This window comes from Pristiophorus japonicus, chromosome 8, assembly GCF_044704955.1.
Source record: "Pristiophorus japonicus isolate sPriJap1 chromosome 8, sPriJap1.hap1, whole genome shotgun sequence".
Taxonomy (NCBI): Eukaryota; Metazoa; Chordata; class Chondrichthyes; family Pristiophoridae; genus Pristiophorus; species Pristiophorus japonicus.
This window is the reverse complement of record NC_091984.1, coordinates 16,404,704-16,429,271: the sequence shown is the minus strand read 5'-3', so window position 1 is coordinate 16,429,271 and position 24,568 is coordinate 16,404,704. Positions and strand designations below refer to the sequence as shown.

Below are 24,568 nucleotides of genomic sequence, written 5' to 3'. Positions count from 1 at the left end.
TGCTCAAATCGACTGCCGTGCTTCCCTACATTATACTTTATGCAAAAAGTGCGTCTTGATTTTCCTCCTAAATGGCCTAGTATGTGCAGAGCAGATTGGACAGCATTGGTCAGACAAAGCCAAGCTCAGAAACTCTTCACCAGTGTATTTGCAGCTATTTTGATTTCAGATTGCCATCATTCACGCTGTTTCTTATCAAATCTCCTGATCGTCAATAGCAATCAGTTCTTCAACACAAATAGGTGCAGAAACGAATAAAGAGTCGGGTGTGGTGATTCCATTCAGGTCAATGCACTCATTTCTAACTTTTGGCTTTGGTTTTGATCTCAGTGTGAGATATAACCAAGGCATTTTTTGTTGATAAAATTAGAAAACACCAATCCCTTCACGACAGACAAGTGTTGGTGATACGGTGAAAGTAGGAGGAACACCAGTTAAGAGACTCTATAAAACTTTGGTTATCGGTTTGAGAAGTTCAAACTTACTAGAATGATTAAACACGCCGGCCCGATAAAACTCCATATAAAGTTGTTTTCTGTGCTGAGCCAGCAGCTGTGGGAAACAGAATGAGAAAAGATAGTTAGTGAGAAAATGCTCTCCCCCCGCCCCACTCTGGAAGACAGTGGGGATCGTTTTGGCACTCCACGCTTCCAGTGAAGCTGTAAACCCGGCAGGTAGCGCAGATCAGAATTTCATCCGCGTGCCGCCCAGCCATCCATCCACGGCGATGAAGGCGAGAGCAGTCCTCTGTGTCCTGCACAAGTCACCATACCTCCCGGGCGGGTTTAGACGGTGGGCTATCCATCACAGTGGGCATCACAGCCAAGTCCAATCCTGTCATCCCTCAACATACACACATACTCGCACTCGCTTTCTAGACAGGTCAGCAATCAGGACGAGAGCACTTGGTTAGCTGTTCCCTTCTGTGCCCAGAGGCAATGCGGTCAATTGCAATATCATCTAATTGAAACTACCTAACTCAGTAGAACCCAGGAATCAAATGTGGACCTTCCTAGTCTGTATGGCTCAGCCAGTCACTGTCACATCGAGATGACAAGGCAGATTGGCTCATCTTAGCTCATTCACGTACAAAGGCCTTCTAAACGCACCATCCAATTCTTGCTAACTGATTGCAAGGGTTTTTGCCTCTTCTACTGTACGTTTAAATCCCCCCAACGCATTGATCATTCTTTCTGTAAAAGGGAGCTTCCTGACATGGGTTGTAAGTTGTCCGTTCAGCAGTCCCCATCATCCTACAATGTGTCTTAGAGTTCCACATCTACAGCAGCTCGTTTTACACCCACGCTATTTTCTTTTCCGTCAAAGTCAAAAGCCAATGCGCAACCGTCCGTTTTGCACGAGCACCCAAGATAACATTCCCCCGCTATCTTACATATCTCAAAAAAGGTCAACTTGCAGATGCTTCAAATCCATCTGTGCCACAGGAGGGAAGTGAGCAACAATCGCTATTCTAAAAGACCTATATTGGCTTCCGGTCCGACAACGCCTTGATTTTAAATTGCTCACCCTCGTTTTCAGATCCCACCATGACCTTGCCCCTCCCTATCTCTGTAACCTCCCCCAACCCGACAAGCGCATCCCTCACTTACTTCATTCCCACCACTGGCGGCCATGCTTTCAGCTGCCCAGGCCCTAAACTCTGGAATTCCATCCCTAAATCTCTCTGTCTCCACACTTCTCTCTCTTCTCCTCCTATAAGACCCTCTTAAAACCTACCTCTTTGACTAACTTTTTGATCACCTATCCTAATATCAACAACAACAACTTGCATTTATATAGCACCTTTAACTTAATAAAATATCGCAAAATGCTTCACAGGAGAGTTATCAAACATAAATTTGACACCAAATCACATAAGGAGATAGAAACATAGAAACATAGAAAATAGGTGCAGGTGTAGGCCATTCGGCCCTTCGAGCCTGCACCGCCATTCAATGAGTTCATGGCTGAACTTGCAACTTCAGTACCCCATTCCAGCTTTCTCGCCATACCTCTTGATCCCCCTAGTGGTAAGGACTACATCTAACTCCTTTTTGAATATATTTAATGAATTGGCCTCAACAACTTTCTGTGGTAGAATTCCACAGGTTCACCACTCTCTGGGTGAAGAAGTTTCTCCTCATCTCGGTCCTAAATGGCTTACCCCTTATCCTCAGACTGTGACCCCTGGTTCTGGACTTCCCCAACATTGGGACCATTCTTCCTGCATCTAACATGTCTAAACCCGTCAGAATTTTAAACGTTTCTATGAGATCCCCTCTCATTCTTCTGAACTCCAGTGAATACAAGCCCAGTTGATCCAGTCTTTCTTGATATGTCAGTCCCGCCATCCTGGGAATCAGTCTGGTGAACCTTCTCTGCACTCTCTCAATAGCAAGAATGTCCTTCCTCAAGTTAGGAGACTAAAACTGTACACAATACTCCAGGTGTGGCCTCACCAAGGCCCTGTACAACTATTGTAACACCTCCCTGCTCTGTACTCAAATCCCCTCGCTATGAAGGCCAACATACCATTTGCCTTCTTAACCGCCTGCTGTACCTGCATGCCAACCTTCAATGACTGATGTACCATGATACCCAGGTCTCGTTGCACTTCCCCTTTTCCTAATCTGTCACCATTCAGATAATAGTCTGTCTCTCTGTTTTTACCACCAAAGTGGATAACCTCACATTTATCCACATTATACTTCATCTGCCATGCATTTGCCCACTCACCTAACCTAGCCAAGTCACTCTGCAGCCTCATAGCATCCTCCTCGCAGCTCACAGTGCCACCCAACTTAGTGTCATCCGCAAATTTGGAGATACTACATTTAATCCCTTCGTCTAAATCATTAATGTACAATGTAAACAGCTGGGGCCCCAGCACAGAACCTTGCGGTACCCCACTAGTCACCGCCTGCCATTCTGAAAAGTACCCATTTACTCCTACTCTTTGCTTCCTGACTGCCAACCAGTTCTCAATCCACATCAGCACACTACCCCCAATCCCATGTGCTTTAATTTTGCACATTAATCTCTTGCGTGGGACCTTGTCGAAAGCCTTCTGAAAGTCCAAATACACCACATCAACTGGTTCTCCGTTGTCCACTCTACTGGAAACATCCTCAAAAAATTCCAGAAGATTTGTCAAGCATGATTTCCCTTTCACAAATCCATGCTGTCTTGGACCTATCATGTCACCTCTGTCCAAATGCGCTGCTATGACATCCTTAATAATTGATTCCATCATTTTCCCACGACCGATGTCAGGCTGACTGGTCTATAATTCCCTGTTTTCTCTCTCCCTCCTTTTTTAAAAAGTGGGGTGACATTTGCTAGCCTCCACTCCATCGGAACTGATCCAGAGTCTATGGAATGTTGGAAAATGACTGTCAATGCATCCGCTAATTCCAAGGCCACCTCCTTAAGTACTCTGGGATGCAGTCCATCAGACCCTGGGGATTAGGGCAGAGGGCCAAAAGCTTGGTCAAAGACGTAGGTTGCAAGGAGCGTCTTAAAGGAGGAGAGAGAGGTAGGGAGGCGAATGTCTCCTTATGAGGTTCGGTGTGAAATTTATGTTTGATAAATCACACTTCTGAACTGCCTTGGGATGTTTTTAACTACATTAAAGGCACTATATAAATGCAGGTTGTTGATGTTGTTGTGGCAACTCCTGCTAAGTGCTTACATTTTATCGGTGCCGTAATACTTGTAGCCAAGAATTGCCGAGATCCCCACGACAACGGATGGGCTGCCGTAGCCGAAGATGTAGAAGTTTCTGTGCAGAAACCCTTTGTTGTAGATCACCCCGACCACTATCAGGTAAAGGTGGATGCCTTCGATGCACATCCAGGCAAAAGCCGCCAAGAAAAAGTAATGAAGCAGCCCAGCTACAATGGAACAGACGAGCTACAGGACGGGGGAGAGAAGGGAGGAAAAAAACACAGAACATTTGTAGTAAAACATCAATGTTCCTTTACAATATTAGTCATGGAATTGCTCCATTTGGTGAACACCTTTGAGAAGAATATTCTCATGACTTATTCGCGTTGTGTAAAAATACAATTTCCAACTCCCGCTGGGATACTGAATGGCAGTCCAATGTTGAATTATGCAATGATGACTTTACTTCAATCAGTTGTACATTCTATTTTTTTTAAACATTTTTTGTAGATATTTCACACATCAAACTGTGGGATGTTTATGCCGGGGAACAGACTATTTCTTTTCCATTTCAGATTCCCTGCTGACACCCTCAAGCGCTCAGATCAGGCACAGCAGTGTTAGATGGAAAGTGACGGTCCCTTCACCCCGACACCGACTAGAATGCCTCAGCCCTACCCGCCGGTGTGACCGTATTTCACCACACACCTCCTGGGGCCTCTCGGAGTGAGGTTGCCAATTTGGGCAGGGGGGTGCGGGGGGGCAGTGATTTCATGATCGAGCGCTCCCCAACAGGGTACGCACACATAGGATCAGATGGGATATACGGCACAGAAACAGGCCATTTGGCCAACCAGTCCATGCCAGCGTTTAAGCTCCACTCGAGCCTCCTCCCATCATTTCTCATCTAAATCTATCAGCATAACCCTCTATTCCTTTCTCTCTCATATGCTTGTCTATCCTCCCCTTAAATGCACCTATACTATTCGCTTCAACCACTTTGCTGTGGTCGTGAGTTTCACATTCTCACCGCTCTCTGGGTAAAGAAGTTTCTTCTGAAATTTCTTATTGGATTTCTTTGTGACTATCTTATAGTGATGGCCTCTAGTTATGCTCTTCCCCACAAGTGGAAGCACTCTCTCTGTAGCCCCTTCCAGTCCAATGATGTCTAGCTCCAATGAGTCAGCATCGAGAGGGCAGGGGAAATGAAAACCGTCTGATGCTACGCACAGATGGGAAGTTGGAGACCCTGAATGGAATGATTTGAATGGTAGCTTGGGGGGGGGGGGTGAGGGGGGTTAATTTGCACTCACCTTATTGCTGTTCATGTTAATCCCAGTAAGAAACAGCAGCTCTGCGATAAACAGGCTGAAGCAAAGATTCTTATGGATGGTCGTCCTTGTACTTTGGATCTCACTGAAGAAGCAGAAGGTAAAAATGCACATTGACAGGCAGATCAAGGACACGATAATCCCCAGCTGGGTGATCCGTGTCAGGATATTATTATGTAGGACATCCTGCAAGGGAGTAAGAGTCGATAGCTTTAGCATTTTAACAGGTTCATTTTCTTCGTATAAAATGCCCACAAGAAAAATAAATGCAGATTGGGTGACCGCTTTGCGGAACACGTCCGCTCAGTCCACGAATGTGACCCCGAACTTCCGGGCACCTGTCATTTTAATTCTCAGGAGCACTCCCAGCCTGATCTCTCTGTCCTCGGCCTCCTACACAGTTCGAATGAAGTTCGATGCAAGCTCGAGCAATAGCACCTCATCTTTCTATTAGGCACTTTACAGCCTTTGGGACTCAACATCGACTTCAACAATTTCAGATCATTACCACTGCCCCAATTTTTTCGGACAGCAGCTGTTGCTGTTAATTCTGCCATTCCCATTTACACCATCTCTAGACCCATCTTTTGTTTCTTTACTTGTCCCATTACCATCTCCTTCTGCCTTGCCCCATCATCCCTATTGTCATTTAATCTCTCCTGCCTTCCACTCTTTCACAGACCTTCCCTTTTGCTCTTTCCTCCCCTCCCCCTTTCCCTGCCTCTGCACTTGCGTAAGACCCGTTACATCTCTAACATTTTCCAGATCTGTCGAAGGGTCATCGACTTGAAACATCAACTGTGTTTCTCTCTCCACAGATGCTGCCTGGCCTGCTGAGTATTTCCAGCATTTTCTGTTTTTATTTCGCATTTCCAGCATCTGTTGTATTTTACATTTGTAGATTGGAAAGTATTCTACTTCTCCCCTTCCCAGCCTAGCGGGCACCTGATTTTCCCCTCGGAGTGGTGACCGGGCAACTGGACAGTGGAAAGCCAGGTGCAAAGGGTAATTTATTTATAATGTACAGCGGGGCCTCCACTATCCGCCATGGTGTAGGTGGACAATGACATTGCCAGATAATTGAGAGGCTCCAAAGTTTGCTCTCACACATATCGTAAAACAATTTCCTCACCACAGCACTGAAGAGAAGTGCAATTCCTACATTACAACAGTGACTATACTCCAAAAGTAATTCATTGACTGTAAAGTGCTTTGAGAGGTTTGGTGGTTGTGAAAGGCGCTATATAAATCCAATTTCTTTAATGCAAATAGTATAAGTTGAATTTGACATTTCTTTGATTTTTGTCAACAACAACAACCTTAATTTATATAGCGCCTTTATCGTAGTAAAACGTTCCAAGGTGCTTCACAGCAGTGTTATAAGACAAAACAGATACATTTGACATACATTATGTCAATCAGAATCATAGGAAGATACAACAAAAAAGGAGGCTATATGGTCCATTGTGTCTGTACCGGCTATTTGAAAGAGCGATCCAATTATTTCCACTCCCCTGTTCTTTCCCCATTGCCCGACAAATGTTTCCTTTCCAAGTACATATCCAATTGCCGTTTGAAAGCTCTTATTGAGGCAGTGAATTCTAGATCACAACAACTCGCTGGCTAGTGTATATGTATGCATATGTGTGCTGGGAGCCCTCCACCACTGAGTAGCCCACTAACCATGCTGGGATAGAACTCGTCGGATGAGACTTGAATGAGACACAGTGAATCCCATCCCCCCAAGGACCTTCAGAAGAGCAAGTGCAAAAATATAATGAGAAAAAAACCCTGTGCTTCAACTATCCAACAATGATCTAATCTCTTCATTTGTTCCCCAGCTTACAGTAACATGGGTCTTGTTAAATTAGTAGTAACATCAAACCTAACCATCAGCATGTTCGAAAAGATTTAAATCAGTGTTTCATATTCTCTCAAATATTAGTGTCAAGCAAACTGTCAACTGATTATTTTCAACAACAATTCAGGATTGAAGAAGCAGAGATTGACTTAGGTGAGACATGATCTGTAATTTGAGGCTAGAGTAGTGTCAACCGTGGCTCACTGGATAGCACTCTCATCTCAGAAACAGAAGGTTATGTGTTCAAGTCCCACTCCAGAGACTTGAGTGTTAAATCTAGCCTGCCACTGGAGTGCAGACTGAGGGAGTGCTGCATTGTTGGAGGTTGTGTCTTTTGGATGAGACGTTAAACTGAGGCTCCATCTGCCCTCTTAGGAAATCAGCATTCTCCGACCAAACTCAATGAGTCGAATGCATATGAAGACACCAGTAAGAAAGTCTTGCATATTTGTAAAGTGCCTTTCACAACTTCAAGACGTCCCAAAGCACTTTACAGCCAATGAAGTACTTTTGAAGTTTGGTCACTGTTGCAATGTAGAGAAACATGGCAGCCAATTTATGCACATCCAGGTGATAATGACCAGATATTTTTTATATGTGATTTTGGTTGATGGATAAATATTTGCCAGTACACTGGAGGGAGTTCTCCTGCAGGGGAGTTATCCCCGGTGTCGTGGCCTATATTTATTCCTCAATCAACATAACAAAAACAGATTATCTGGTCATTATCACATTGCTATTTGTGGGAGCTTGCTGTGTGCAAATGCAACCATGAGTACACTCCAAAAGTACTTCATTGACTGTAAAGAGCTTTGAGATGTCCGATGGTCACGAAAGGCATGATGTAAATGCAAGTCTTTCTTTCTTATTCAAATTAGTGCCACAGGATCGTTTACGTTCCCCTGAGAGGGCAGATGAGTTCTTGGTGCAATATTTCATCTGAAAAACGGCACCTCCGACAGTGCGGAACTCCCTCAGTACTGCAGTATTGTGACGGGCTAGAGTTTGTGCTCAGGTATCTGGAGTGGGACCCGAACCCACAACCTTCTGACTCAGAAGCTGCTATTGAGCTACAGCTGACACCGTAATACGTTAAACATAGAAACATAGAAACATAGGTGCAGGAGTAGGCCATTCGGCCCTTCGAGCCTGCACCACCATTCAATATGATCATGGCTGATCATGCAACTTCAGTACCCCTTTCCTGATTTCTCTCCATACCCCTTCATCCCTTTAGCCGTAAGGGCCACATCTAACTCCCTTTTGAATATATCTAACAAACTGGCCTCAACAACTTTCTGTGATAGAGAATTCCACAGATTAACAACTCTCTGAGTGAAGAAGTTTCTCCTCATCTCAGTTGTAAATGGCTTACCCCTTATTCTTAGACTGTGACCCCTGGTTCTGGACTTCCCCAACATCGGGAACATTCTTCCTGCATCTAACCTGTCCAATCCCGTCAGAATTTTATATGTTTCTATGAGATCCCCTCTCATCCTTCTAAATTCCAGTGAATATGAGCCTAGTCGATCCTGTCTTTCTTCATATGTCAGTCCTGCCATCCCGGCAGGATTGTTGATGTCCATGTTTATGAAATCATTTCTTCTACTTTGTGCTTCAGCTCTTCAAAGGCATAACAATTGTAAATGTCTTCTACGGTTTACTGATGCTCATGACAGATCAGAACGGAAAATATTTTAGCAACAGGAAATGATCATTATAAACTAAACACAGGAGCACAGAGAATCTGAAGGGACAGTCGTACTCCATCTCACCAGTCCTGGAATCATGAAATCCCGTACATTAGTATATAGCTCTTCAGTCCCTTTCTCTGCCAGATAGATATCTGGCCAGTTCCCACTTGAAGTTGCAATCATTTTCCAAATATTTTGGAAATGGGAATTTTGAGAATGGGAATGGGAAATATTACACCCTGATCAAGAAAGAGGGAAAGATAATGTTTATCGTTAGATAAACAAAGAGGTAAGATAGAAAGAATGTTTTCACACGGAGGTTATTAAAACACAGAAGGGTGGAAATATGATACCACCCATTTTGAGGCGCTAATGGCGGTGGGACGGTAGATTTTGCGCTGGGAAATGCAGCCGCAAAATTCATCAGCTGGGCCTTGAGTGCAGAGTGGAGCGGTAAGGGTGGCGTTCTACACCTCTTTTAGGGCGCTTGTCCGGCTGAGCAACTGAAAATCTAGAGCTAAAGAGCCAGCCTAGGAGCATCCTAAGAGGGGCTTCCCTTGGGGAAAAAAAATTAAAAAAAACCCCCACCAAAAACATTTCCAATACTTTAATGACGCCACATAAACATAAATCGCACCCCCCGACTGATTCCGGAGATGAGGGGGTTGACTTATGAAGGTAGGTTGAGTAGGTTGGGCCTATACACATTGGAGTTCGGAAAAATGAGAGGTGATCTTATTGAAACTTATCAGATAATGAAGGAGCTTGACAAGATGGATGCAAAGAGGATATTTCCACTCATAAGGGAAACTAAAACTAGGGGGCATAGTCTCAGAGTAAGGACCCATCCATTTAAAACTGAGGAGGAACTTCTTCTCTCAGAGGGTTGTAAATCTATGGAATTCTCTGCCCCACAGAGCTGTGGAAGCTGGGTCATTGAATAAATTTAAGGCAGAGATAGACAGATTTTTGAGCGATAAGGGAATAAAGGGCTATGGGGAGCGGGCAGGGAAGTGGAGCTGAGTCCATAATCAGATCAGCCATGATCTTATTAAATGGCGGAGAAGGCTCGAGGGGCCGTATGGTCTACTCCTGCTCCTATTTCTGATGTTCTTATGTTCTGCCCAAATTGGCTGCCATGTTGTCTGTCATGTATTCAACTGTCATTGTAACCCATGTATAAGCTGACCTAAGTTGTACACCTTGAGAACACTGACCACAGGGGGCGGATTTGTGGGAGACACTCCTAACCTGGACTCTCCGGTATAAAAGGGGAAGCTCCACCTGTCATGTATGTAACCATCATGCAACGGTAATCTTCATGTAACTGTAAACTTCATGCAACTCCTGTACACTGTACTTATACCCTAGAAATGCACACCCTGACCACAGGGGGTGAATTGGTGGGAGACACTCCTCACCTGGGTTTACAGGTATAAAAGCGGAGGTCTCACCCAGGGTCAGCACTCCTTGGTCCTGGGAATAAAGGTTAAGGTCACGTAGTGACTGTGTCTGCAGTACATGCCTCGTGTGAATTTGTAGTAAGGTGCAGGGACACTCCACCACCCACCATCTGTTTCTTGAGGTCTTGGTAATAAAGGTAACAGGTCACAGAGTGATCTTCTCTCAAGTATGGGCCTCGTGTGCATTTATGCTGGAGAGTAAAGACATATTATTGGCGACGAGAAACTGGGATTTAGACCACGCAGGCATGGCCACTAGTAGCACAGAAGAGAGGTACTGTGTTGGTGATGATTGGGACGACTTTATTGAGAGACTACAGCAAAGTTTTGTCACTAAGGAATGGTTATAACAGGATTCGGCCGACAAACATAGGGCTCATCTCCTGACGGTTTGTGGATCCAGAACGTACTCCCTGATGAAGGACCTTCTAGCACCAGAGAAGCCGGTGGACAAGACGTTCGAAGAGCTCAGTAAGTTGATCGGGGAACACCTTAAACCGGCGAGCAACATGCACATGGCAAGACACCGGTTTTACACGCACTGGCGGCGAGAAGGGCAAAGCGTTCCAGACTTTGTGGCAGATCTCCGGTGACTGGCGAGCCTATGTAAGTTCACAGATGCATGCAGAGCAGAGATGCTGCGAGACTTTTTTATTGAGGGCATCGGGCACGCTGGGGTTTTCAGGAAACTGATTGAGTCCAAAGACTTCACCTTGGAAGCGGCGGCTATGAGAGCCCAGACATTTATCTCAAGGGAGGAAGAGACCAGAATGATTTATGGCAACAATCTTGGCTCAAATGTGGCAAACGACCAGGGAGTCAACATTGTTAATGAGACACACAGTTCTCTAGGCAGACAAAGGCAATCGGACATGCCCCAGCATGCAGTCGAACCCAAAGGAGGAATTCAACAGAGACAATGGCTAGCTGAACAGAGATTCATGCCATCGCAATGGACAATGCGGCCAGTAATGGGGCCATCAACACCTGTCAATGATGCGCTTAAGGACAGTTACAGAGACAGTCAGAGACGATCGACTGGTAATGGACCTTTTGTTTCCGACAATGGGGCCTCGAGCTCATGCTGGAGGTATGGAGGCAATCACCAGCCAGAGCTTGTAGGTATTAGCAATATACCTGCAGAAACTGCAACGTCAGCGGTCACTTGACGCGTATGTGCAGGAAGCCAGCAGCCAGGTTGATGTACGAGGAGGACGGGCCCGATGTAAGCCCTATGAGGCCAAATTAATACTGGGGGAAATCGCTGGAAGCTGAAGTTCAGCGAGTTCATGTGGAACATATATACAGTTCATATACCAGGATGCCACTGATAATGATGAAAATGCTCCTCAATGGCATCCCAGTACTAATGGAGCTGGACACGGGGGCCAGCCAGTCCCTGATGAGCATCAATCTGTTCGAAAGGTTGTGGGTGTCCAAGGCCAGGAGGCCAAAATTATTGCCGATTGACGCACTGCTACGGACATATACAAAGGAGATCATTCCGGTGCTAGGCAGCGCCACGGTAGTCGTGACCCACAAAGATTCGGAGAACAGGTTGCCACTCTGGATTGTCCCGGGGGATGGTCCCACACTACTGGGATGGAGTTGGCTTGCTGTCATGAACTGGAAATGGGGCGATAAAAATACAATTTTTTCTGTGGAGCGAGTATCATGCTCACAGGTCCTGGACAAATTTGACTCATTATTTCAACCCGGCATCGGCACTTTCATGGGGACCAAGGTAGTGATTCACATAAACCCGGACGCCAGGCCAGTACACCACAAGGCCAGAGCGGTGCCGTATGTGATGCGGGAAAAGATAGAATGTGAATTGGACCGCCTGCTGAGGGAAAGCATCATCTCGCCAGTCGAATTCAGTGACTGGGCGAGCCTGATTGTGCCGGTGCTCAACGCGGATGCGTCAGTCAGGATATGCGGCGATTACAAGACCACCATCAATCGGGTGTCACTCCAAGACCAGTACCCGCTGCTGAGAGCGGAGGACCTCTTTGCGACGCAATCCGGTGGCAAACTTTTTTCAAAATTGGACCTGACCTCAGCTTACATGACCCAGGAGCTGGCGAGTGAGTCGAAGAAGCTGACCACCATCACGATACACAAGGGGTTGTTTGAGTAGTACAGATGTCCATTCGGGATTCGTTCGGCCGCCGCGATCTTTCATCGAAATATGGAAAGCCTCCTCAAGTCGATTCCAAGGACAGTGGTTTTTCAATACGGCATCCTCATCACAGGTCGCGATACTGAAAACACCTCCACAACCTGGAGGAGGTGCTACGCAGACTGGACCGGGTAGGGCTGCGACTGAAAAAGGCGAAGTGCGTCTTCTTAGCTCCAGAGGTAGCATTCCTGGGGAGGAGGGTAGCAGCAGACGGGATCAGACCTACTGCGTCCAAAACGGAAGCGATCCAGAGAGCACCCAGATCCCGTAACACAATGGAGCTGCGTTCTTTCCTGGGGATCCTGAACTATTTTGGCAACTTTCTTCCCTCATTGAGTATGCTGTTAGAGCCGCAACATGTGCTCCTACGCAAAAGTTGCGATTAGGTCTGGGGGGGACAGCCAAGAAAGGGCTTTTGATAGAGCACGCAATTTCTTATGCTCCAACAAACTGTTAATGTTATATGACCCGTGTAAGAAACTAGTTTTAACGTTTGATGCGTCGTCCTATGGGGTCGGGTGTGTGTTGCAGCATGTGAATGCCAAAGGTTAGTTACAGCCGGTAGCTTATGCCTCTAGAAGTCTGTCCCGAGCAGAAAGGGGCTACGGGATGGTAGAAAAGGAAGCGCTAGCATGTGTATATGCAGTAAAAAAATGCACTAGTACCTGTTTGGCAGGAAATTTGAGCTGGAGACAGATCACAAACCCCTAATATCCGTTTTGGCCGACAACAAGGCTAATATGTCATTACTATACAGTACAAATGCACATGAGGCCTATACTAGAGATAAGGTCACTCTGTGATCAGTTACCTTTATTAGCCAGCACTGAAGTGATGAAGGTGGGTGGAGCTTCCCCTTCTCCCTGAGAGTCCAGGTTAAGAGTGTCTCCCACAAGTTCACCACCTAGTGGTCAGTGTTCTCACGGTGTGCAAATTAGGTCAGTTTTCCATGCATTACAATGACAGTTGAATACATGACATCACCTCCCCTCCCAAAGTTTTATTGGGATCACACGTTAAGTCTCTCTGGTGGTTTACGCTCCCTTGTCGAGCGCCTGAGTTCGGGCTCCGGTTGTTGGGCGCTGGCCTGAGTGTCTGCTGTTTACATAGAAACATAGAAAATAGGTGCAGGAGTAGGCCATTCGGCCCTTCGAGCCTGCACCGCCATTCAATGAGTTCATAGCTGAACATGCAACTTCAGTACCCCATTCCTGCTTTCTCGCCATACCCCTTGATCCCCCTAGTAGTAAGGACTACATCGAACTCCTTTTTGAATATATTTAGTGAATTGGCCTCAACAACTTTCTGTGGTAGAGAATTCCACAGGTTCACCACTCTCTGGGTGAAGAAGTTTCTCCTCATCTCGGTCCTAAATGGCTTACCCCTTATCCTTAGACTGTGACCCCTGGTTCTGGACTTCCTCAACATTAATAAGAACATAAGAACATAAGAACATAAGAATTAGGAACAGAAGTAGGCCATCTCGCCCCTCGAGCCTGCTCCACCACCCAACAAGATCATGGCTGATCTGGTCGTGGACTCAGCTCCACTTACCCGCCCTCTCCCCATAACCCTTAATTCCCTTATTGGTTAAAAATCTATCTATCTGTGATTTGAATACATTTAATGAGCTAGCCTCAACTGCTTCCCTGGGCAGAGAACTCCACAGATTCACAACCCTCTGGGAGAAGAAATTCCTTCTCAATTCGATTTTAAATTGGCTCCCCCGTATTTTGAGGCTGTGCCCCCTAGTTCTAGTCTCCTCGACCAGTGGAAACAACCTCTCTGCCTCTATCTTGTCTATCCCTTTCATTATTTTAAATGTTTCTATAAGATCACCCCTCATCCTTCTGAACTCCAACGAGTAAAGACCCAGTCTACTCAATCTATCATCATAAGGTAACACCCTCATCTCCGGAATCAGCCTCGTGAATCGTCTCTGTACCCCCTCCAAAGCTAGTATATCCTTCCTTAAGTAAGGTGACCAAAACTGCACGCAGTACTCCAGGTGCGGCCTCACCAATACCCTATACAGTTGCCGCAGGACCTCCCTGCTTTTGTACTCCATCCCTCTAGCAATGAAGGCCAACATTCCATTCACCTTCCTGATTACCTGCTGCACCTGCAAACTAACTTTTTGGGATTCATGCACAAGGACCCCCAGTTCCCTCTGCACCGCAGCATGTTGTAATTTCTCCCCATTCAAATAATATTCCCTTTTACTGTTTTTTTTCCCAAGGTGGATGACCTCACATTTTCCGACATTGTATTCCATCTGCCAAACCTTAGCCCATTCGCTTAACCTATCTCAATCTCTTTGCAGCCTCTCTGTGTCCTCTACACAACCCGCTTTCCCACTAATCTTTGTGTCACCTGCAAATTTTGTTACACTACATCTGTCCCCTCTTCCAGGTCATTTATGTATATTGTAAACAGTTGTGGTCCCAGCACCGATCCCTGTGGCACACCACTAACCACCGATTTCCAACCCGAAAAGGACCCATTTATCCCGACTTTCTGCTTTCTGTTAGCCAGCCAATTCTCGATCCATGCTAATACATTTCCTCTGACTCCGCGTACCTTTATCTTTTGCAGTAACCTTTTGTGTGGAACCTTATCGAATGCCTTTTGGAAATCTAAATACACTACATCCATCGGTACACCTCTATCCACTCTGCTTGTTATATCCTCAAAGAATTCCAGTAAATTAGTTACACATGATTTCCCCTTCATGAATCCATGATGCGCCTGCTTGATTGCACTATTCCTCTCTAGATGTCCTGCTATTTCTTCCTTCATGATAGCTTCAAGCATTTTCCCCACTACAGATGTTAAACTAACCGGCCTATAGTTACCTGCCTATTGTCTGCCCCCTTTTTTAAACAGAGGTGTTACATTAGCTGCTTTCCAATCCACTGGTACCTCCCCAGAGTACCGAGAATTTTGGTAGATTATAACGAATGCATCTGTTATAACTTCCGCCATCTCTTTTAATACCCTGGGATGCATTTCATCAGGACCAGGGGACTTGTCCACCTTGAGATCCATTAGCCTGTCCAGCACCACCCCCCTAGTGATAGTGATTGTCTCAAGGTCCTCCCTTCCCACATTCCTGTGACCAGCAATTTTTGGCATGGTTTTTGTGTCTTCCATTGTGAAGACCGAAGCAAAATAATTGTTTAAGGTCTCAGCCATTTCCACATTTCCCATTATTAAATCCCCCTTCTCATCTTCTAAGGGACCAACATTTACTTTAGTCACTTTTCCGTTTTATATATCGGTAAAAGCTTTTACTATCTGTTTTTATGTTTTGCGCAAGTTTACTTTCGTAATCTATCTTTCCTTTCTTTATTGCTTTCTTAGTCATTCTTTGCTGTTGTTTAAAATTTTCCCAATCTTCTAGTTTCCCACTAACCTTGGTCACCTTATATGCATTGGTTTTTAATTTGATACTCTCCTTTATTTCCTTGGTTATCCATGGCTGGTTATCCCTTCTCTTACCGCCATCCCACTTAGTCCCCTTTGTTTAAGCATAGTACGCTTGTTTGAGACACAACTTCCTCACCCTCAATCTGTATTACAAATTCAACGATACTGTGATCACTCATTCCGAGAGGATCTTTTACTCAGAGATCATTTATTATTCCTGTCTCATTACACAGGACCAGATCTAAGATAGCTTGCTCCCTTGTAGGTTCTGTAATGTAGGTTCAGGACACATTTCTTGACTAAAGACAGTAGCGGGTCTCTATTAGTCCAGACTTTGATCTGACGGGCTGTCACGGGTGAGCCTTCGCTTTCAAAAGCTTCAACAGCCATGACCATCTCAGCAGCATGCTCGGTTGCCGCCTCAGTGGTGACTAGTGGGAGCCTGCTGAGTTCATCGACGCAGTTTTCAGTGCCCGGTCTGTGCCGAATTGTGTAGTCATAGGCGGCTAACATGAGTGCCCACCTCTGTATGCGGGCCGACGCATTTGCATTTATGGCCTTGTTGTCGGCCAAAAGGACGTTAGGGGTTTGTGACCTGTCTCCAGCTCAAATTTCCTGCCAAACAGGTGCTGGTGCATTTTTTTTACTGCATACACACATGCAAGCGCTTCCTTTTCTACCATCCCATAGCCCCTTTCTGCCTGGGATAGACTTCTGGAGGCATAAGCTACCGGCTGTAACTGACCCTTGGCATTAACATGCTGCAACACACACCCGACCCCATAGGACGACGCATCGCACGTTAAAACAAGTTTCTTACATGGGTCATGTAGCGTTAACAGATTGTTGGAGCATAACAAATTGCGTGCTCTATCAAAAGCCCTTTCCAGGCTGTCCCCCCAGACCCATTCGTGACCTTTGCGTAGGAGCACGTGTAGCGGCTCTAATAGCGTGTTCAATTTGGGAAGTTAGTAAAATAGTTCAGGAGCCTCAGGAACGAACGCAGCTCCGTCATGTTACGGGGTTTGGGTGCTCTCTAGATCGCTTCCGTTTTGGACGCAGTAGATCTGATCCCGTCTGCTTCTACCCTCATCCCCAGGAATTCTACCTCTGGAGCTAGGAAGACGCACTTCACCTTTTTCAGTCGCAGACCTACCCGGTCCAGTCTGCGTCGCACCTCCTCTAGGTTGTGGAGGTGTTCTTCAGTATCGCAACCCGTGATGAGGATGTCGTCTTGTAAAATCACTGTCCTTGGAATCAACTTGAGGAGACTTTCCATGTTTCGGTGAAAGATCGCAGCGGCCAAGCGAATCCCAAACGGACATCTGTTGTACTCAAACAACCCCTTGTGTGTCGTGATGGTGGTCAGCTTCTTTGACTCACTCGCTAACTCCTGGGTTATGTAAGCTGAGGTCAGGTCCAATTTTGAAAAAGGTTTGCCACCGGATAGTGTCGCAAAGAGGTCCTCCGTTCTCGGTAGCGTTTGTCGGCCGAATCCTGTCCCAGCCATTCCTTAGTGATGAAACTTTGCTGTAGCCTCTCAATAAAATCGTCCCAATCATCACCAATACAGTACCTCTCGTCTGTGTTGCTCGTGGCCATGCTTGCGTGATTTAAATCCCAGTTTCTCGTCGGCAATAATATGTCCTTACTATACAGTACAAATGCACACGAGGCCCAAACTAGAGAGAAGATCACTCTGTGATCAGTTACCTTTATTAGCCAGCACTGAAGTGATGAAGGTGGGTGGAGCTTCCCCTTATATACCTGAAAGTCCAGGTTAGGAGTGTCTCCCACAAGTTCACCACCTAGTGGTCAGTGTTCTCACGGTGTACAACTTAGATCAGTTTATACATGGATTACAATGACAGTTGAATACATGACAGCCATAAATGCGAGTGCATCGGCCCGCATACAGAGGTGGGCACTTACGTTAGCCGCCTATGACTACACAATTCGGCATAGACCGGGCACCGAAAACTGCGCCGATGCACTCAGCAGCCTCCCACTAGCCACCACTGAGGGGGCAGCTGAGCATGATGCTGAGATGATCATGGCTGTTGAAGCTTTCGAAAGCGAAGGCTCACCTGTGACAGCCCGTCAGATTAAAGTCTGGACAAATAAAGACCCTTTACTGCCTTTAGTTAAGAAATGTGTCCTGAATGGGGTCCTGGCAGCCACGTACAGGGCATGCCCTGAGGAGTTTAAACTGTTTCATAGGTGCAAGGATGAACTCTCGATTCAGGCCGACTGCCGATTGTGGGGAAACCGAGAAGTCATGCCCCAGAAGGGCAGAGAGGTGTTTATCAGAGAACTTCACAATGAGCACCCAGGCATTGTCATGATGAAGGCAATTGCCAGGTCACACGTTTGGTGGCCAGGGATAGATGCAGACCTGGAACTTTGTGTTCGCAGGTGCAACATGTGTGCTCAGCTGTGCAATGCACCCAGTGAAGCCCCCCTTAGCCCCTGGTCCTGGCCCGCCAAGCCATGGTCATGCATCCATGTGGACTATGCAGGTCCTCTCATGGGAAAAATGTTTTTGGTTGTAGTAGATGCCTACTCCAAATGGATTGAGTGTGCCATTTTAAATTCAAGCACATCCTCTACGGGCAAGGTTCGCCGCCCATGATCTGCCGGATGTCTTGATCAGCGACAATGGCCCGTGCTTCACCAGCACTGAATTCCAGGACTTCATGGCAGGCAATGGAATCAACCATGTCAGAACGGCACCATTCAAGCCGGTCTCAAATGGCCTGGCAGAACGAGCAGTGCAGATAATCAAACAGGGGATGTTGAGAATCCAAGGGGGTTCCCTACAAAGCCGCTTATCACGCCTCTTGTTGGCCAATAGATCCCGACCACACTCGCTCACATGGGTTCCACCCGCAGAACTGCTAATGAAAAGGATGCTCAAAACCAGGTTATCCCTTATACACCCTACTATGAAAGAAATTGTTGAGAGCAGGCGTCAGTCACAATGTGACTACCATGACTGGAATGCGAGGGCGTGATGTATTGATGTCAATGACACTGTTTTTGTCCTTAATTACGCTGCAGGGCCCAAATGGCTTGCAGGCACTGTGATTGCCAAAGAGGGGAATAGGGTTTTGGTAGTTAAACTTACCAATGGACAAATCTGCCGCAAACACGTAGATCAAACTAAAAGGAGGTTCAACAACACCATAGAAGAAGCAGAGGAAGAACACGATGTAGAGTTTACTCCACCACAGGTGACTGAACACCGGAACCAAGTGGAGGAGAGCCCAGTCACTGTGGGCAGTCCGGACAGGCCTTAGGCACCGCAAACAGCAGACACTCAGGCCAGCGCCCAACAACCGGAGCCCGAACTCAGGCGCTCTACAAGGGAGCGTAAACCACCAGAGAGACTTAATCTGTGATCCCAATAAGATTTTGGGGGTGAGGTGATGTCATGCATTCAACTGTCATTGTAACCCATGTATAAGCTGACCTAAGTTGTACACCTTGAGAACACTGACCACAAGGGGGCAAACTTGTGGGAGACTCTCCTAACCTGGACTTTCCGGTATAAAAGGGGAAGCTCCACCCACCGTCTGTCTCTTGAGGTCTTGGTAATAAAGGTAACTGGTCACAGAGTGATCTTCTCTCAAGTATGGGCCTCGTGTGCATTTCTACTGTATAGTAAGGACATATTATTGTCTACATTATAACAGTGACAAACTTCAAAAAAGTACTTCAATGGCTGTAAAACATTTTGGAATATCCTGAGGATGCGAAAGACGCTACATAAATATGAGATCTTTCTTTTTTGTTTCTAAATTCCACATTTCTAACTTGCGCTACTGTTACTTGAACCATCAGCATCGTGAACAATGCGTCGCTCTGTATAACCATGGTACTTACCCTGATTGGGGAGGATGACATCAGGACGGCAAAATTTGTCAGGTGATTACATCTGCAGGTGGTGTGTGTGGCGTTGAAGTGAAGGGTCTCACAGCCTTCAGTAGCCCACTCGCCCTCCATGCTGACAGTGGAGTAATTCCAAAACACACACACTGCTTTCTCTTTCACCAGAGGCTAAAATAAAATTGGAACGTAAAAAGGGCCAGAATTATGTTGAGCTCGTATCAATAAATACCGCACTGATGCGAACAATATCTACACAAGCCAAAAACAAGAGGATAAAATATAAAAATGCCAAAGTTGTTAATCATTGATATGAAAATTATGATCTGTTTAAAAGCATCATTGCCTGAAGGTCATTTAACATATAAATTACTTCCAGTAATTAGAAATTTCCCATTAAAACAGACTCGAGTACAACATTTATCAAGCAAGTTTTCTTGTCTAAGTATTAAATATTTATTAGTTAAATTATTTATTCACTTTGTATTTATTCGATATTCTGCCAAATTTTAGCTACTCGAAGTTGCATAACAGAATGCGGAGATTAATAAGGGTGTTAAATCGAGGGGAAATGTGCTTTTATCACGGATAGCTGTCAGAGCCAGCTGTTTTATCCTGCTGCATAGTCTAGAGCTGAACTTTACGTCCCATCCTGGGTAAGATTGATTAACTCAGCATAGCCCAGGATCCAAACCTGGGACCTCCTTGCCTTGTGCTTGTGAACTTCACCAAGCAGTGCCTTAAACCAGTACAACATTTATCAAGCAACTTTTCTTGTCTAAGTATTAAATATTTATTAGTTAAATTATTTATTCACTTTTTACTTATTCGATATTCTGCCAAATTTTAGCTCCTCGAAGTTGCATAAAGTTCTCCAATTTTTTTGGTGGAAGGACCCCTTTTCAAGTGGATTAGTAATCACGGTCTCCCCATTTAAATTATAATACTATATAATATAATACGAAAGTACTGCAGGTAAAGAGTGTTTTATTAAAGCATCGCACCTTTGCTTATCATATTTCGCTTTACCAGCTCCCAGCAAAATAAAACTATATTAAATAATAAAACAACAACTTGCAGTTTCCATAAAAGCCAATCACAATTTATATTTATTTATTATTTTTATTGTTGGTTTATGTATGTTCACAAATTTGCACTTTTTTCAAAACTTGTATACTTTATTTGAAAGCCAGCGATTTATGGCTACTGATGAAGCTATATCATTATAGGTTATTGCATTTTGCTAATTTTGGGAGATTTTTATAAACTATCTTTTATATATTATCCTTTTTTCGGGTGAGACGTCTGTTCTCTCAAGTGGACGTAAAAGATCCCATGGCACTATTTCGAAGAAGAGTAGGGGAGTTATCCCCGGTGTCCTGGCCAATATTTATCCCTCAACCAACATAACAAAAGAAAACAGAATATCTGGTCATTATCACATTGCTGTTTATGGGAGCTTGCTGTGCGCAAATTAACTGCCACGTTTCCTATATTACAACAGTGACTACACTTCAAAAGTACTTCATTGGCTGTAAAGCGCTTTGAGACGTCCGGTGGTCATGAAAGGCACTATATAGATGCAAGTCTTTCTTTTTTCTTTTTCTTACTACTGCAAAGAAAGATAAATTGTGTATAAATAACGAGAAAGAAATTCTATTATTGATTTGTGGACTGAGAACCATTGCCGTAAAGCACTACATCCCCACTAGGGGAGCTCTTTATTTTCAAAATACCATTATTTTCTTAGTTGTTGTGGGGACCTTTCGTTCATATCTTCTTGTGCATGAGGTCCCTTGCTACACATGGAGACCTTCCATTCAGATCCCACTATACATGAGAAAATGCAATATATGTGGAGACCCTCCCTTCAGATCTCCTTCGGGGCTGTCAGTCTGGGGAACACATGCGGGCAGTCCCCATTGGTATTTTGAATAAAAACGACTCCTCCTAGTTTCCTATTTCCAAAGCACCCACTCCAGCTTCCCGTTTAAGCAGAGCTTGCTGCACTCAGTGGCACACTTCATCTCCATTGTTTGCACAGGCACTGACCTCTAAATGCTTCAGTGTGAACGTTACATGGTCCATAAGGTACAGGGTCGGAGGGTTTGCTTTGATAGCTGCTGCAATGATGGGTGAGTTCACGGCATAGTCCTCAGGCGGTGACGTTCCGTTGATTTCTCTCTCCCGAGAGCTATTGGACGGGTTGAGTAGGTAGCCAATACTATCGTACTGAAGAAAAATGATTGTGACAGTCCCTAATGGCACAGAAAAATGTTTTTGGATAGGTATTACTAGCAAGCAGGACAAGGAAACCACACTATTAACTGATCCTCCAGAGCTGGTGGTTACCTACCATTAGAGCTGGCCCTTTCGGTCTTCCGTTGAGAAATACTTATGTGATTCCCTTCCAAGTTGGCATGAGGATGTGGGTGATTATCATGGCTTAAATCAAAAGTATATAGTTTAAGGGCTGTGAAAGCATAAAAATATATATTATTAATACATCATGAATTGACAGCCCTCTCTGTTCAGACACTTCTAAACATCTATACCTGTCAGTAAAATAGAACAGAACCAGTAAATAATTCATAGATTGCATGAAGAAAACAAGGCTGAATTTAAACAAACAGATTTTTAGCAGAAGCTATTGAAAGTTACGCGAGATTCATATATTCCAACAGCATAACTGTCAGCCTGGCCCGGTTGGTAACACTCCAATGCATCGTCAAGCTGGCCTACACAATAACCTCGGCCACTCCCGCCTCATCCCCTCCCTCTCACTGTTGGAACCTTCACCTGTGCTTTGTCACCTCCAGGCTCAGCTTCTCCAACACTCTGCCCTCCCAACTCCGCCCTGACCCAACCATAACTCTTCCAAAACCCTGCTGCCTCTCCAGCATCATTCTTCTCTGTACTTTCCTGTGATTTTTGTCCATCTATTATCCCCGGCTTCCTTTTTCTGATGGCTTTAATACGCCTGTCTGCCTCTTACTTTCCAGGTCCGCACCCACAACATTGGTCCAGAAATTGCTGCCGTGCCTCATTTGTTGTGGGTTTTTTTTCTTAACCCTTCAATTTCAAATACTTCTGCACCACAATTTGCTGGAAGTGGCAACTGATTTCGGCCTTGGCGAGGTCAAGGGGGCATCTGGGACTTTGGCGAACTACAGGCCCCAAAAGTCTAACTCCTTAACCAATGAGATTTACGGATAGAGAAGGAAACAGAGGAACGACAGAGGAGGAAGCAGGACGAATTAAGAGTCAAATTAGATACAGAAAGAGAAATAAAGTGATAAAAAGAAAAATTGGATTAAGAGAGAGAGGAAAGAGAGACAGGTAGGAAAAGTAAGAAAAAAATTGAAAAATATAAAATTAAAAATTTAGAAAAACTCTAGGAACAATTTAATACCTGCAGTGATGAGACTTCACAGTTTCCATTGTTCCCTCTCTGGGCCGGAGAGGTTGTGTGGCATTGCAGGAACATAAATCTCATCATTAGAAGGGTCCTTACGCCGTTAAATACCAGCCCTAACTTTCTGCGGCGGGTTTAATTTGTTTTAACTGCGCAAATTGCTTGAAACTCATGGGGAGGGTAACGGTGAGCTCCAGTTTTCGCGAGGCTAATGGCGGAGCGCCGTCAATCATCCAATAACTCGTGGCGGTTTGCAATTCAAGGCGTGTCTCTTCCTTACCACAAATTGTGGGGTTTTTACACACTAATAATGGCGTAGGCATGAAATTCACCATTTTCTCCGCAGATGCTGACTGACCTGCTGTGTGTTTTCTGCTTTCTTTGTTTTGGTATCAGATTTCCAGTAACCGTAGATTTTTTATTAGCCTCCTATTCAGTTTGTTTACTGGCAGCTCGCACTGCTTGGAAATGACTTGAACCATTTTAATTGATTCAAACTATTAGCATAAATTTTGCCTTTTCATTGCAGGTAAGCTTCTACTTAGAGAGTAGCCTTTCCATTTGTCTCCATGTAAGCCGCATATTATCCTCTAGTAATCTCCCTTGTAAGAACTCTTATTTAACCTGTCTTGAATAGTAAAATGTCCCAAGGTGTTTCACAGGAGCGTTATCGGAAAAAAAATTGACATCGAGCCACATAAGGCGATATTAGGATAGGGCTTGGTCAAAGAGGCAGCTTTTAAGGAGCGACTTAAAGGAGAAAAGAGAGGAAGAGAGACGGAGAAGTTTAGGGAGGGAATCCTAGACCTTAGGGCCTCGGCAGCTGAAGGCACAGCCGCCAATGGTGGAGCAATAAAAATCGGGGATGCTCAAGAGGTCAGAATTGGAAGAGCACAGAGATCTCGGAGGGTTGTAGGACTGGAGGAGTTACAGACACAGGGTGGGGCGACGATATGGAGGGATTTGAACACATGGATGAGAAATATCAATTCCAGGTGATGCTGGACCGGGAGCCAACGTAAGTCTGCGAGCACAGGGGTGATGAGTGAATGGGACATAGAAACATAGAAACAGAAACTAGGTGCAGGAGTAGGCCATTCGGCACTTTGAGCCTGCACCACCATTCTATATGATCATGGCTGATCATGCAACTTCAGTACTTGAGTAAAGGAATGAGAAAATGAGTGCAGGAATCCATTATGTCAGAATCTAGGAGCTTGGGTCTGAAATAGGCGCAGGAGCCTCAGTTCAATATAAAAGTGAGGCCTATGCTCATTCCAGGGCCATTTAAGAAAAGGCCCCAACTAACTTAGCAGCGACACCAACATCTGTGCGGATTGGGTACACCCCTCTGGTCTGCTAAATCAGTCATCGTTGTTCCCAATTTACGCCCATGAACCGGACGTGGCAATGTTGGAATTAGGCCCCACTGTGTCTCAAAGCACTATGCATGGTGAACTACTTTTGGAGCGTAGCAATCTTTGTTACGCAGGCAAGGCAAGCTGTGATGATCAAATTACACCTGAGCCGTTTGGTGATTTTCTTTACACAAACTCATAGATTCATTTAAAGCCCTTTGTTTATTCTGGACCATCTTTAAACATGTGCTGTAGCATTGTCTCTGATACTTCAGTTCAGC

At 45.1% G+C, this 24,568-nt stretch overlaps 1 protein-coding gene across 1 annotated transcript in view; it reads right to left on the bottom strand.

Annotated features, from left to right (window-relative positions):
- adgrl4 (adhesion G protein-coupled receptor L4) overlaps positions 1–24,568 on the bottom strand; it is a 159,301-nt gene that overhangs the window by 43,277 nt on the left and 91,456 nt on the right. Inside the window, exons 7-12 of the mRNA XM_070886523.1 lie at positions 21,871–21,987; positions 21,567–21,772; positions 19,512–19,685; positions 4,980–5,183; positions 3,692–3,912; positions 486–552 (exon numbers count right to left, since the gene is read on the bottom strand). Of these exons, the coding sequence (XP_070742624.1) occupies positions 486–552; positions 3,692–3,912; positions 4,980–5,183; positions 19,512–19,685; positions 21,567–21,772; positions 21,871–21,987 (989 nt within the window). The remainder of the gene's footprint in view (positions 1–485; positions 553–3,691; positions 3,913–4,979; positions 5,184–19,511; positions 19,686–21,566; positions 21,773–21,870; positions 21,988–24,568) is intronic.